This window comes from Sturnus vulgaris, chromosome 11, assembly GCF_052056855.1.
Source record: "Sturnus vulgaris isolate bStuVul1 chromosome 11, bStuVul1.hap1, whole genome shotgun sequence".
NCBI lineage: Eukaryota > Metazoa > Chordata > Aves > Passeriformes > Sturnidae > Sturnus > Sturnus vulgaris.
In genome coordinates this window covers 17,847,935-17,861,682 of record NC_142253.1, presented here as the reverse complement: position 1 = coordinate 17,861,682, position 13,748 = coordinate 17,847,935, and the positions used below count along the sequence as shown (strand labels likewise).

At 38.8% G+C, this 13,748-nt stretch overlaps 1 protein-coding gene across 24 annotated transcripts in view; it reads right to left on the bottom strand.

Moving 5' to 3' along the window:
* Positions 1–4,170: 4,170 nt before the first annotated feature.
* ATP2B2 (ATPase plasma membrane Ca2+ transporting 2) overlaps positions 4,171–13,748 on the bottom strand; it is a 388,888-nt gene continuing 379,310 nt past the window's right edge. For 18 of the 24 annotated variants that reach the window (XM_088171667.1, XM_088171659.1, XM_088171668.1 and 15 more), the window contains one exon: positions 4,171–4,536. In XM_088171667.1, the coding sequence (XP_088027793.1) occupies positions 4,225–4,536 (312 nt within the window). In that variant the 3' untranslated portion in view covers positions 4,171–4,224. Of the gene's footprint in view, positions 4,537–8,881; positions 8,938–13,748 lie in introns of all 24 variants that reach the window. The other 6 variants (XM_088171679.1, XM_088171677.1, XM_014869753.2 and 3 more) reach the window with 3 other exon arrangements.

Here is a 13,748-nt window from a genome sequence, read left to right as displayed (position 1 = left end):
TAAATGAGTGACAGAGAATTAAAGTAAAAATATCTTCTGATTATTACCTACCCCGAGCTCCCAAAATCAAAGCAGAAAACAGTTTCATTCCAAAGTAGCTGTAAAGTTCCATTACTCCAAGAGATCTGCTGTCTAAATAATTGTTTTCTGTAGGGGTTTTGTTGAATTCACTGTGTTGAGTACATTTTTATTTGTTGGTAACTTTCCTCACAGTGTAGAACTATTTCATTTTGGCCTCTATCAAGTATAACTTCTGATAGAGAATTGGTGACTAAAAGTTTGAAATCAAGATGAGAAAAGAGAAAAATCTGCAGTTTGAAGCATTTTACCTTTACAAATGAGATTATCTGACAGTGACTCACCTCACACCTGGCCAGCTTGGCTAACTCCTAAAGCAACAATATTGTGTGAGCACAGCTGCATTGCAGTCCATGAACAACTGCATCAGTCTAAGCTGGAAAAAAAGGGAAGGAACTTTTCTGGACTCAGGGCTTGAGCACTGGAAGGAGAATTCCCTCCTTCTTCCCTAGGTCTTAAGTGGCAGGATGAGTTCTGGAATGAACTCCCCAGTTCTAGGAAGATTCAAAGTTCGTTTTTCTGACCGTGACAGAGGGAGAAAGAGCTGAAAAAAATCAGTGTAAGTGCAGAGCTGCCATCCATGACAGGAACAGCTCGGAGAGCTGCTGGTCTTAGGGCCAAGATTAAACTGCTTGTTTCCTGAGCAAATTCACTTCATCATTTGACTTCTCTGTGCACTCATTCCAGCGATTTCCCTGCAGCATTCCCTGGAGCCTTCCCTCCTCCATCTCCTGGCCCAGCCAGGCAGGAGTTACAGCCCTGGGGGCTGCTCAGCCCCTGGGCAAGGAAAGCAAACTCTGCCTGGGGAGCAGGGTCCTCACTGCCAATCCAGATTTACATCCTCCTGCACATCCGAATATCCCAGTGGGAATCCACAGCTGCATCTAGTGACTGCAGGTGAGAATAAAGAAAGCTGTTACATTCAGACCATTATTGTTCATGCTGCTTTGTGAATTTATTTCTTTAAATTTTCCACTTGTGCTCCTGCCAAGAGAGATCTATTAGACAGAAAGCAGCAAGAGTAAATCTTTATCATTTTGTTTCAAACTATAAAATAATTTACATCACATATTTTACTTACTTTTGTCTTTTTTGTTTGTTTTTTTTTTGAAACCACAAACATTCCAGCATCACACTGTAGGAATAAGAATAACAATAGAAAGCATAACCTTTTGCATAGTATTAAATGAACAGACAGAGTAAGTTCTTTATTTACAATTATTGTCTAGATAAAAAAATTCATAAAAACAGATGAATGAACATATATTAATAACCCCTAGTGGGATGGATTGCCAATGTACCACTGTATTGTTGTCCACAAATCTCATGCTGCTAAGTACAGTACGTAGAGAGCGAGCATTTATATATTGCAGGGAATTTTAACAAACTGATCATTTTGGTTTTTGATCCATTGTTCCCATCACAGAGAGGTCAAGCAATAAAAGAAAGGAATTGTGATGCACGACTTGTAGTTGAAAGGTCATAGCTATTCTGCTTTAAAAAAAAAAAAAAAGTCTATCATTTATCATATACATAAAGCACAGTCTCTGCTCACAAAAGCCCAAGTTTTCTATGCATCTCAGTTTATATATGTTTTACTATATATACACAGAATGCAGTGTTCGTTTTCTTAACAGTTTTCAAGTCTGCGAATGGTACCTTAGGGAGGGGTACTCCTACAGGAAAAAAAACTTTAAAATTAAAAAAAAAAAAAAAGAAAAAAATGGAACCGAGAAAAAAACATGAAGAGTGTTTGAAAACAAAAAGGCAAACAGTCAGTGTGTTAAGATGCTGAAAAGAAACTGTTCCAGTATTAATAGCTTCTGTAGATGTTCAAGTCCAAAGCTAGAGGCTTCCCTGTGAATAGACAGACTTTAGTCTTCTGACAGAGAGCCCATCCGTGGTGTACGGGGGAGCACGGTCCCGGCTGGCTGCCCAGCCCTGCTCCTGGCAGCCAGCTACCACAGCCAGGGGGGCTGCAGGTGCCTCTGCTCACCTGGGCACCCTGCTGGGCTCCGCCTGGAGCACCGAGCTGAGCCTAAAGCAGGCAGCTCCTACCCCAGAGTCCGGCAGCTGGCAGGGGAAGCTGCTTCGAGCTTTACCTGGCTGAGAGTCCTGATGCACCCTGGAAACATCTGCGTTCAGTTCTGCAGTTTGGCCATGAGTCTAAGCTTGGTTTGGAGAGTTCTGGCTTGGTTAAGCTGCTGTGACTGCAGAGATGCACCACTGTTATGGAGCCAACTTTAAGACAACCAGAAAAACACCTTTAACAACTCAATTGATCGAGATGGTTGGAGGGTGTTTTGTTCCAACACGCCTGGCATAATCGATTGTGTAATTCCAAATGTCTTTTGCACTGTACAGTTATGGAAAAAATCATATGCTGAAAAGTCTCCAAGCAAACTTTATATTAAATACAAAAATTATTTATGAAAAATCTGTGATCCACAAAGTGCTTAGCATTCAAGTGGTTGACATAGCAATTGTATAAGCTCATAATTTTTACGTTTTTAGGGCTGTTACCATCTTGAAAAATGTTTTTCACCTTCCGTACTGCAGGTTTTCAAAGCAGCTTTCTTGGTAGAAAGCTCAAGGTAAAATGATGTATTACTGTGTTACTACAGGAACACAAGCTTGGTTAAAAAAATAAAATCACACAAAGCACATCTCAATACACAATTAATAAAGATTCGTTCAGTCCTAGTAGTGCAGAAATTATATTTTTCTTTAAAAAAAAATCAAAGCAACAACCTACAGTGATTTTCATCCAAAATGCCAACAGCCCATACTTTGTAAATAATAAGGAAATAAATGCCTAAAGTACTAATTGAAAAGGATTAACACAGTATATCACAAGATTTTAACATTTGTTTTATCTCCATATAGACAAACCAAATATAACTTATTTTAAATTATAAACTCATTTAATGTTTTTCTAAAAATAGTTTTTGAAGCCATTGCTGTATGTCTAAAGAATGAAATAGCCTCCATTATTGTACGTTGCACCAAAACGAGTTCAAGCAGATTATCAGAGGGAAGGAAGGAAGGAAAAAAAAAAAAGGAGAGAACCTGATCATTTTGATTTTTATTTGAAACAAAGGAAGCCTGGTTTACCTCCCTGTATATAGGATCACAATGCTACATCCAATGTGTTATATTTTGGCTTCTTTTGTTATTTACTAGCAGTATCTACATTATTAACAAAAAAAACCCCAAAGAACAAGGAAAAAAAAAAAAAAAGAAATCAGGCAGAAATCAGAACACGGTTGTAATAAAATATCCAGGGTGCGAGAGTACAGACATTTTCAATGAGCTGAGCTGAGCCATTTTTATACTACTTCGGCAGGAAGTGCTTTCTTAACCCTACAAATAGTTAAGGATATTATCTACAGGTTTGTAAACAAATTACATTCTTTTTTAGGACATAAATAAGTTAAAATAGTCAGAGCAATTTGAGCAGAAACAAGGCAACATGCCAACAAAGAAACTTTATATATATATAACTATATATATATAGATAGATATATACATATATATAATTAATTATCTATATACTTATATGTATATATCTCTATATATAGTCTCATAAATGTTTAAGTTCCTCTGTCCAACTGGTGCAAATCTACTGTGCAAGATAAGCTTTGCAACTTCAAAAAAGTTATTTAAATTAATCTATACAATTGAGTCCATGCCACACAAGCATTTCAAAAACTCACAGACCAGTGAATTGGATAAATAGCCTCAGAAAGAAGTCCTCTGCAGTTCCTGCTTAAGGAGGAAAAAAACAAACAAACAAACAAACAAAAAAAAACCAAAAAGGAAATAAAAACAAACAAAAAGAGAGAAAGAAGGGCCAGCAGTGTACAGTACATTCATGCAGGAGGATTTTTTTTTGTTTTTATTTTTCTGAAAGGGAACGGGGGTATGTAAATCAGCCATTCATTCTTTCCCCAAAACCATTGTGATCAACAATTCATTCACTTGTCTCAGAGTGAATAAGAGTTCAAACAGCTTTTCAGCCAGCAATGTTTTTAATATATATATTTATATATCTCGGTTGCTGTGGGGTTTCTTATTTTATTTTACTTTAACTTTTTATATTTCTTTTTTTTTTTTTTTTTTTTTTTTTTGCAGTGACCTTTTCAGCTAAAGTGATGTCTCCAGGCTATGTATTGGGCTTCCTGGACTAGAAGAGGTAGCTGATTTACTTGTATCAGTTGTAAGATTGATTCCACTGTCGATAGCACTGTTGTTCTTGTTCAGCGAGGACGGTGGACTCGAGTTTTTCTTGAGAGCAGGGTCTTCTTCTAGGTCTGTGTCATCAATGAGTGGGATGTGGGGCTGGGAATCTTCTATCCTAAATTCAGGATGAGTCATAAAGTTGTGAATAGAGGTTCTAGATTCTGGTTTTTCTAAACCTTCATAGAGAGAGCTACGGAATGCCTTCACGACGCGGATCTGGGGGGAGAAAAGGAAAGGGCTGTCAGAGGGCACCTCCCCAGCCAGCAGCAGGGCAGAGAACACTTGGTGAAAAATGTAGCACATGGTTAGGGCAGTGCAGGCAGCTGGAGTCCAAAGTCTCTGGATGTTATATGCATAAACGAGTGGCTCAGTTATGTGCATTTTGTATGTCTGTACCAACTGCAATATTAAAATAAATCAAAGTTTAAAGCCATCAAAGAACTGATGGGGAGGAGTGGTTAAAGAAAGCCAAGGTCCACTCGTGTGGTACATCCCTAGTAAAAGACAAGCCATGTTAATTGTAATGCAAATGTCAAACCATGCATGTTGATAGTTTTTTTTGCAGTGAGTAAGTAGAAAGGCTTTTTTTTTTTTTTAATTAAAAAGTCTCTTTTGTATTGTTGTTAAAAAAACCATTACACATAACATATCACACTTCACAAACAGAAAAGCACGGAACACGGACACGGTTGGATGGGTACGTATGAGACACACACAGGAGCCAAGTGTAAAAACTAGAATATCAATGTTTTAAAGCAAAATCTAAATGGATGCAGCCAAGAGCACAAAAAGCCAAGCAGACAAAGTACTAAGCGTAATCATGCTACCACAGGGGAAAAAAAAAAAAAAATCACAGTTACCACATAAACAGAGATAACTTGCACACAACAACTACACTTGGAAGCCTGGATAATGTGAACATAGTATAGTTGAACCAAGTTTTATTTGTCCTTCATGCAGATGTGAGGTAAACACTCGAGTATAGACCCACTGTTCTAGCCATTCAGCTTGTTCATAAATAGAAGAACATGTAAATAAAATAATGGATTGGTTGTTGGGTTGAATTGAGTCCCATTGTTAACAGCGAGCTGTTTGGATTTGGTGTTTCAGTCGTGCAGTTAAATGCTGACAGCCACACGATTTATGCCATTTATGCAGTCTTTAAAGCAGGTCAGTGACCTGTGCCAGGGGCCACCTAATGCCAGAAACCACCTGGCAGTAAGAACAGAGGTGAAAATCAACTCAAGACTCAGCCCAGCGATTCTCAGGGATGGTGCCCAGCATTTGCCCAGTAGGAAATGGGAGGAGCAGAGTAAGGAGCAGGGACACTATGTCCTCTGTGGGTGGGCAAAGGGAGGGATGCTCTCTACGTCCCAGGGACCTACCAGTTCTCAAAAGAAGTGAAGGGTTGTGCTGGGTTACTGCTGAAAAAAACAGAACTTTTTGGAAGGGGGTGGAGGGGCAGAGAGGAAAAAACGGAATGGCAAAACGTGATCTGTTGGCAAATGTTTCATGACTAAGTATGAGTTCTATCCCTCTACTTCCATGTAGTCCATGAGAGAACCTTGAGCATTTCTCAGGGGGGAGACTAAAACACAGGCAGAGGCAGAAAAGGTGCAAGCAGGTACTGTGAAAGCTTCTCCACGCACATTTGAAATGGTTTGGTGGTTGGCATGTGGATCTTTTTACATGTAAATATGCTGCACATTGTTGGTTGGCCTGATACACCACTGCTTTGGAAAGCTTTCATTCCTCTTTGCCTTGGCAGACTGCACTTCAGTAATGGCACAGGGCCACAGGGTTCCAGCTGTGGGGTCCAGCTGATCCCGTGCTTGGAGCTGGCCAAGTTGTACAGAATTTCAGCACATTTGAGGAAGAGGCTGACTTGGGTTGTTGTTTTTGTTTTTTGTTTTTTTTCTTTGAACTCAGTTTATGCTCTCTGAATTTGGATATTCATCACCAGCTGAAGTCCTGCCACGTTCAGATCCTTTGGTCAGCCCAAATTCTCTCCCTTCCCTTCACAGATACATTTGGTAACAGCAGGGCACAGTACAAAAAGTAGTTCATGTGACTGCTCATGCTCCAGGTAAGAGGATTGGAGTGGTACAGAACAGCTCAGCCAGACCCTGGGCTGCGAGAACATTTTAGGTTGGCAGAGGTGCAAGAGAGAGATTGTCTTGCACAATAAAATCCACAAATCAATTTCGAATCGGTTTTACCCACTGCAATCACACAGTGTACCTAAGAGAGCTCCTGGAAATAAAAGCCAGGGGTTTATGAGAGCTGAATCTGAGCTGTGTGAGGGCTCTGTAGAGTCAAGAGAGGGGGGTAAGAGATTCCTCTGCATTGCTAAAGACAAAAAAGGTAACAAATTCCTTCTCTATCTATGCCCTCCAAGCTTGTCTTTTAAAGTGCAGAGTAATTAGTCTAAATGATGAAAAAAACTGTATGATTGTTGAGGCAGCCTTAAAACCACGTTCCCATACTGCCCTATTTTAAATCAGGAAACTTTTTGTACTGGGGGTACTTTAGAGTATGGGCTGATGAGGTGACATTTCTGCAAACCTCCCCATTATTTCGGCTTTTTAAGCACAAATTCCAGTCACCTCCTCAGCTGCAGCTGGATGCTACAGCTTATCAATTAACACGATAATTTCATTAGCTTGGAAACAGCCACTTCTTATAGCATAGGCTTCAGTTCTATTTATCAGCTGGATTCTTTATAGCAAAGGTAAATTTTTACATAAACAAAAGAGTTTGATATTATCCTGAACAGATCCAGCAGAATCCAAAGAAAGGAAAGCTTTTCTTCATCAACAAACTGTATTTAAGTTTCCATGGTTTAGCAAGGGTGAAACTGATCTCAATTTGTGAGCTCCACATCCCACCTAGGGAAACATTTATATTGCTTTAATACCAACATTTGGCACCTCATTTGGATTTAATTCCCAGCCTCTAGTCAATCCAGGGAAAGCTTTGTGTTTGACAGGCAAACGTGCCTGCCACGACCTGGATCTGGGGCTCTGCAGTGCCTCTGGAATTAATTAATTAATGAGCCATTGCAGGGGAGCACTGCAATAATTATTTTTAGCTTCATGATCTGAAAATAAAACTGCAGCCTCTCACTTTGGGTGAAGGTGTGTGGCAACATTTTTGGCCAGGACTGTTTGGGTCTTGCAAGAACATTGAGGTGTTTCTAGAATGGCTTCCACCTGTTCACATTGGTTGGTTCTGGAAATGTCAGCTTAGAATTGCTTCAGCTCTGCTGACACCTAAGGTAGTTCATCTTCTGAAGGCAATGGTAATGGAAGGGCCAAACTTGACAAGTCCCTAAGGCTGACAATAAATCAAATTAGATTTCTAAATAGTTTTCCTCACAAGGGAGCTGTAGAAACCTCTATCTTCACTTAAAATTTCTCTATGGAGATGTATATTAGTTTTGCATTAATTTTTCGCTTTTGAGGAAACTCCCCTCTCTACTTAAAATGTTGCACGTTTAGCTTGGCAACCAGAAGAAAACTTTAATTCTTTTTTTAATGTCACACATCATTCTGTGACAGAATTTCTGCATTACAATAAAATTCAAAATCACTTCCAAAGTCTGTCCCCCCAATGGATCAAATTATTGCTTGCAGGGACAAAACTTAGTGGAAGCAAAGGCAGAGGGTTTTTTGAATATAAAGGTGGCATTTTAATTTCTCTACCATAATACTACAGTATTTAATCTACCTATTATAGCTGATCCAACTCCCAGATTTAAAAATATTTATATTTACCCTGAGTTACATGGCCCAACAGCTACAAATTCTTTTAACACACGCTTAAATTCAAGATTCAAGAGGTAATAGTTGGTGTAAAAACGTTTCGGGGCTCTGCTGAAACAAAGCTCAGCCAGGTTTTTTTTGAAGATAAAATAAAGCAGATGTACTTGGGATGTTGTTATGGCTGTAAAAGCATGGAAAAGCAGGGACATCCATGATGGATAGAGCCTGGGAAGTGTTGGTTTAGTATGAACTATGTAGAGTTCATGTAATGGTGTTTCTTTATGAGACTGACAATGCCAAGGGAAGACAAACAGTGAGATACAGCTCCCTTTTCTCACAGTAATGGAGACAACAGAAAAAAATGAACTGCTTTTAACAAAAGACTGCGGGGACAACACTTCAGGACATTTTTGACATTGCTATAAGTTTCCACTTCTTTCTTCTCTGGAGCTGTAACAGAAAAAAACTTCAGCTTCATCCCACCTTGAAAGTCAGATTTATTATACTGCATCAGGCAAGAAAAAAAAAAAAACAAAAACAAAAACAAAAAAAAAAAAAGGAAATAGAATTTCAGATACTACAAATTTTTTCCCCATCAGAAGAAAAAGGTGATATTGAGAATGTCAGTCCTAAATACAAGCATCTAGGCAAAATCTCCCAAGCCTTGTAAGCACCAAAGCTGTGTTCTGGTTGGTAGTGTGTGGGCTTATACTCGAATGTTTACCTGGCTTCATCTAAGCCAAGTATCTGGAGTTTGGTTCACATTCATTTCAGGCTCAAGGTTAAAGACTCACAACCTCTTTTTATTTCACTCTCTCCTGCTGAACCCTTTTGTCCAATGTTCTCTAGCCCTCTGGGAAAACAAACACATTTAATATTCAGACAGTAGAGAGTAGGGCACTGCAACAGCAAATAAATTCAATACTGAAAGGTCAGTAAGGTGATTAGTATAAAATTGTAAACAAGAGGTCAATTTTGCAAAGAGATGCCAACTCTTAGGTGTAACTGAGACTACTCTAGGTCAAGACTAAACTGTACAAAGGTAAAGGAGTTTGGACAAGGACTATTGCAAATGGAAAGCTTTGAAATAGAAAACATCTTCAGGATATTGATATTTCTTTTTGAATCCTCCCAGTTTTAGGTGAGTAAAATCAGAGTAGGTTTCCACAGGAGATGCTGCATGAATTGGGGTCACCTGTAAATGTTGTGCCTTGTATGTTCTGGGGAGTAGGATGCAGAAGTTGAGCAAATTCAAATATAAAGTTAAAAAAAAGTGTATAAAAATTAGAATTTCTAGTTTTCTGCTTTAACAAGTGAAATAGATGCATAACATTATCTGTGCTACTCTCTTCCCACATAAAGATGCAGCAAATCCTGCAAGTGCTGCTCAAAATTCAAACCATGGGCAGCAAGGAAAGCAGAGCACCCACACAGCCTGATTCTCATTCCACAAAAGGTTGAATTCCACTGGATTTTAGAGTAAATGGGCAGAGCCTGTGCAGGGCTTCCACTTTCCACAGCAGGATCACTGCAAAATTATGGAGTTTGACGTTTTTGTATCAGATTTCAATAAATCACACAAGCCTTTAAAAGAACCTGTTTGTGCTTTAGGATCTAAGCCTTCCTGCCATGGCACATCTCCACTTGAGGGCTTGGGTTTATGTTTGGGCTCTAAATCTGCTTCATTACACTTCAGGGAGGAGTTCCAAGAGTTGAGTTTGATTTTTTGCACATCCCAGGAGGGTTTTGTCAAACCTTGGTTCTAGGCTTTACTGTGGAACCCCAGTCTCTGGTTCCATGGTGTAACTTTCATAAATATAATTTTAGCTGTGGGTTTTATTTAATTTCTGTTTGTTCCATTTCTTCCTTTGATGGCTGTACCTTCCTGTACAGAAAATGCCCACTGGGCTTGGTCTGTGATCTGAATGTAGATCCATACTGGGCAGCAATCTTTGCCTCAGTTTTTATTAAAGTAGATGATTTCTTTAAAAGAAATTTATTCTCATTTTTCTTTATGAAAAATTCCATTCAAACAAGACTTTATTTTAAGTTTTAGCTCTGAATTCTGAATTATTTCCTTCACAGAAATTTTGCTATGTAAATATTTAAAAGTTCTTCATACACAACAGATTGCAAACAGTTAAATGAAATCTTTAAGATGATCTCTTGGGAAATGAGAGCCACTGGAATGGAGCTTGAGTGCCCCACGTTGGTGTGACACAATTTGCAGATGCTGGTGGCCTCGTGCCCTGGGTGACACCTCACCCTGCAAATAAATGACAGCTCCTGTCCTTGTGCCACCCCCAGCCAACGCTGAACGTCCAAGCCTGCTCCCTACACATCCTGGCACATCTCAGAATGCAAGGACTCTTTACTCACAGGGCAATGGGAAAGGTTTGCTTGCTGTGCACATGAAGCCCCAGCTGTGGCCGTGGCCCCTCCAGGAATGGAGGCTGAGCACAAATCCAGCCTTAAGGGTGCTGTGCTCTGCTCCTGCATGGACACTCTGCTTAAAAACCAACAACCAATCAACCAGACAAAAATAATAAGCCAAAAAACCCTTCTGAGATCTGTATGATGGACAAATACCTCTGAGACCATTCGGTGATTGATTGGTGAGGTTTGAACTGCTGCTAGAAAATTTGGAGTCATAACTCTCACCATACAAGTGGGTCACTTGAGGCCACTGTTGCTGGGTTCATGTAGTAAAAAGTTTCAAGTGATTCCATTAAATATTCACTTCTAAAAACCTCTGACAAGACAGTTCTCATGAGAACCAAGGAGAAGGAACTCTGGGAGGTCTCCTTTTGCTGGGGTTTGGTTTGTTTCTTGTTTCCCTAATGCTCCCTAAACTTAAAAATTAGAATATTTTCTGAAAGAGAGATTTTTTTTTTTTTTGAGGGACCTGCAGTTCCTGACTGCTTGCACTTGGGAAGAGTATGAGCTCCATATGAGAATGAGAGGAAGAGCAAGTAAAAAGGAATATTAAAGGTGTGTCCTTCTTGGAAAAATCTGAAACAGTGTTCTTTTGCAGGGGTTACCTATTGCTAACATAAACATCTGAGAACCAGGAATACACAGAGTGGGATAAAGACTTGGTTACTTTGTGTACAGTTAGATATTCTCACCCTCTATATAACTAAAAAATTTAATGGTAAAAGCTTTAATCACATGGTAGATTTTAGGCAAAATTTAATTTTTGGTGTTACTAATTCTGAGCTTCAAAAGGAAAAAAATGATGCTCCACTGCCCCAAGGTTCTGGGCTTCCCCCCCCTAAATAAAGCATAGAAAGAAAGACATATAAAACACAAACCTACCAAAGGTTGTATCTGAACCCACCCTCAAATCTACAGTGGCAGAGTTTTCTAATGATAGAAATTTGTGTGTGTAAATCTGTGTCTGAGAAGGTCTGAGACCACCTTGCTTCACTTCCCCATATTTTCATTTTCTGTAGCTTAAAGGCTTACATATTAAACAGCTTCACATATTTAGTGTGCATTTAAATGAATTTCCTAATTTTATCAGAATATACAAAATGCCAGGTTTTAATTTGCAGGAATTTTTACTCTGCTTATTTAAAGCTGCAACATCTTTCAAAACAGATAAGGGACTCACAGACCTCACTGTTATCCATCAAAGGTGACATCCAGAAATTTCTAATTTGTTATTGGTAAAAACACCCTGATAGCTCACTAAAGAAACTTTAGTATTTTATTAAACATTCCCTTGTACAAGCTGCTTTTAATTAAGGATTTTCACATCTCTGAATGGGCCATATTTGTAAATAGCTGCTAATTACAGGTAATAACTTGCTAATCTGTTTCACAAACCATTGTAGGAGTGGATGCATTCCACAGGCAGATTTCTCTTTTAGCAAGCACTGAGCTTTGAATCAAACATTATTTTGCCCAAAAATACTAGAAAAACATTCAATTAAAAAAAAAAAATCAAAAATGTTACTATAAACCTGCAGGAGACATCTCACAGATTGGGAAGGTGTCACAATGAACTTTATATTAAAAAGCAACACAATTAGTAAAGAGCTTCATAAATGCTCTGTTAAATTAGACTGACATATTAATAGAGCATCACGTGATTCCTATTTTTTTAATTAAGTATTAATTGATACTGGACCTTCTCCATTTTGGGCACCCAAAATGACACCTGAAATATCCCAATTGTTGCAACATCCTGAGCAAGTTTCAAGAACTAGACCCTGTTTTCCTCCCTATACTCTCAAGGTTTTCTCTTGATACTCTCCATGATATATTTATATGTATGTTTAACGATCCTGAAGACTGGGAAAGGCTTCAAAATCAGAAGTAAAATTATCTCATTTTTCCTTCCCACCCCATAGGAAGAAGAAAATGGGTTTGGGCTGTCCTGAGCAGCTCAGAGGAAAGCAGCCAGTCCTGTGTGCCCACACACATTTTAAGCACAGAGCTGAAATGCAGCCCTAGGTGAGCATTTAGCAACTGGGATTTCCTCAAAAAAATTCCAACTCACAAAAATTTCTCCCATTTCTATGACATTGGATTAGGAAAGGTTTTCCTTTTGCTCTTGAATATGAGCAACCCACTGTAAATAAAAACCATTTAAAAATAAAAACCATGGGGGTTTTACCTGATGAGGTTTTTTCACTGCCATTGCTAAATTTGTGTTTTTGCATGAATAAATCAAAACTTTCCCTAAGTGTTATAGTTTCTGATTTAATACCAGCAGACATTCTGCTGTGGTAATAAACAGTCCAGAATAACCACTTGAAAATCCCAATCTCTAATTGCCCTCTGCCATAGAGATCCTTATCTCTGAGAAGTTTAACAAATCAATCACCTGGCTTTTATTTTATAAAACAAATATATCTTTTATTTTATAAAATAGAATATATAAATTTATGTAAAATATAAAATATGTTATAGCCACTGAAGAAATGTGGTTATAACCATAAGCAGCTCTGGACACCTGTTGTATTTCTCCAAATGAAAGGTGACAAAGGCTGAAGCAGATTCTGCTTTTCCCTATTCATTAACTTCAGCCCATAAACGAGTGAGGCCCTTGTCAAAACACAAGAACATCCAATTCTCGTTTCTTTGCTGCAGTGGATAGTAGAGAGGGAAGATAAATTGTCTATTCAAATTTTATTAGATCTTTCCTCCCAGAGTGCTGGCTACAGCACATTAAGGAAACATTTACCACAGCACAACGAGCTGCTCCCAGTTTCCTACTCAAATGGAGAAATTCTATCCCAGGCAGTCATTCCCTGGATTAAAAGTTGCTTTGGAATTTGGGGGTTTGTACCCTGCTCAGTGTGGAAATGAGGGAACCTGGGCTCAGGAACCTCCATGACTTCACTTCCCCTGATCCTGCTGCTGCCCTGGAATAACTGGGGCTCTTGAGATGAAAGTTCTCATGCCACACTTCCCAAGACAAAAATAGGAAAATATAGAAAAATCTCCAAGAAGTAATTGCCAATGCTGGAACCAAAATAGCTTTAGCAAAAATAAAGTTTCTCCTTTAAAACCAACAAAACTTCTGGTGCTGTGCTCTGCTGTTGCATGAAAACACTTTAAAAACCAACCAACCAATCCACCAGACATGAAAAAAGAAAAAAAAAACCCTTCAGAGATGTGTCTGATGGACAAATACTTCTGAGACTATTTTGT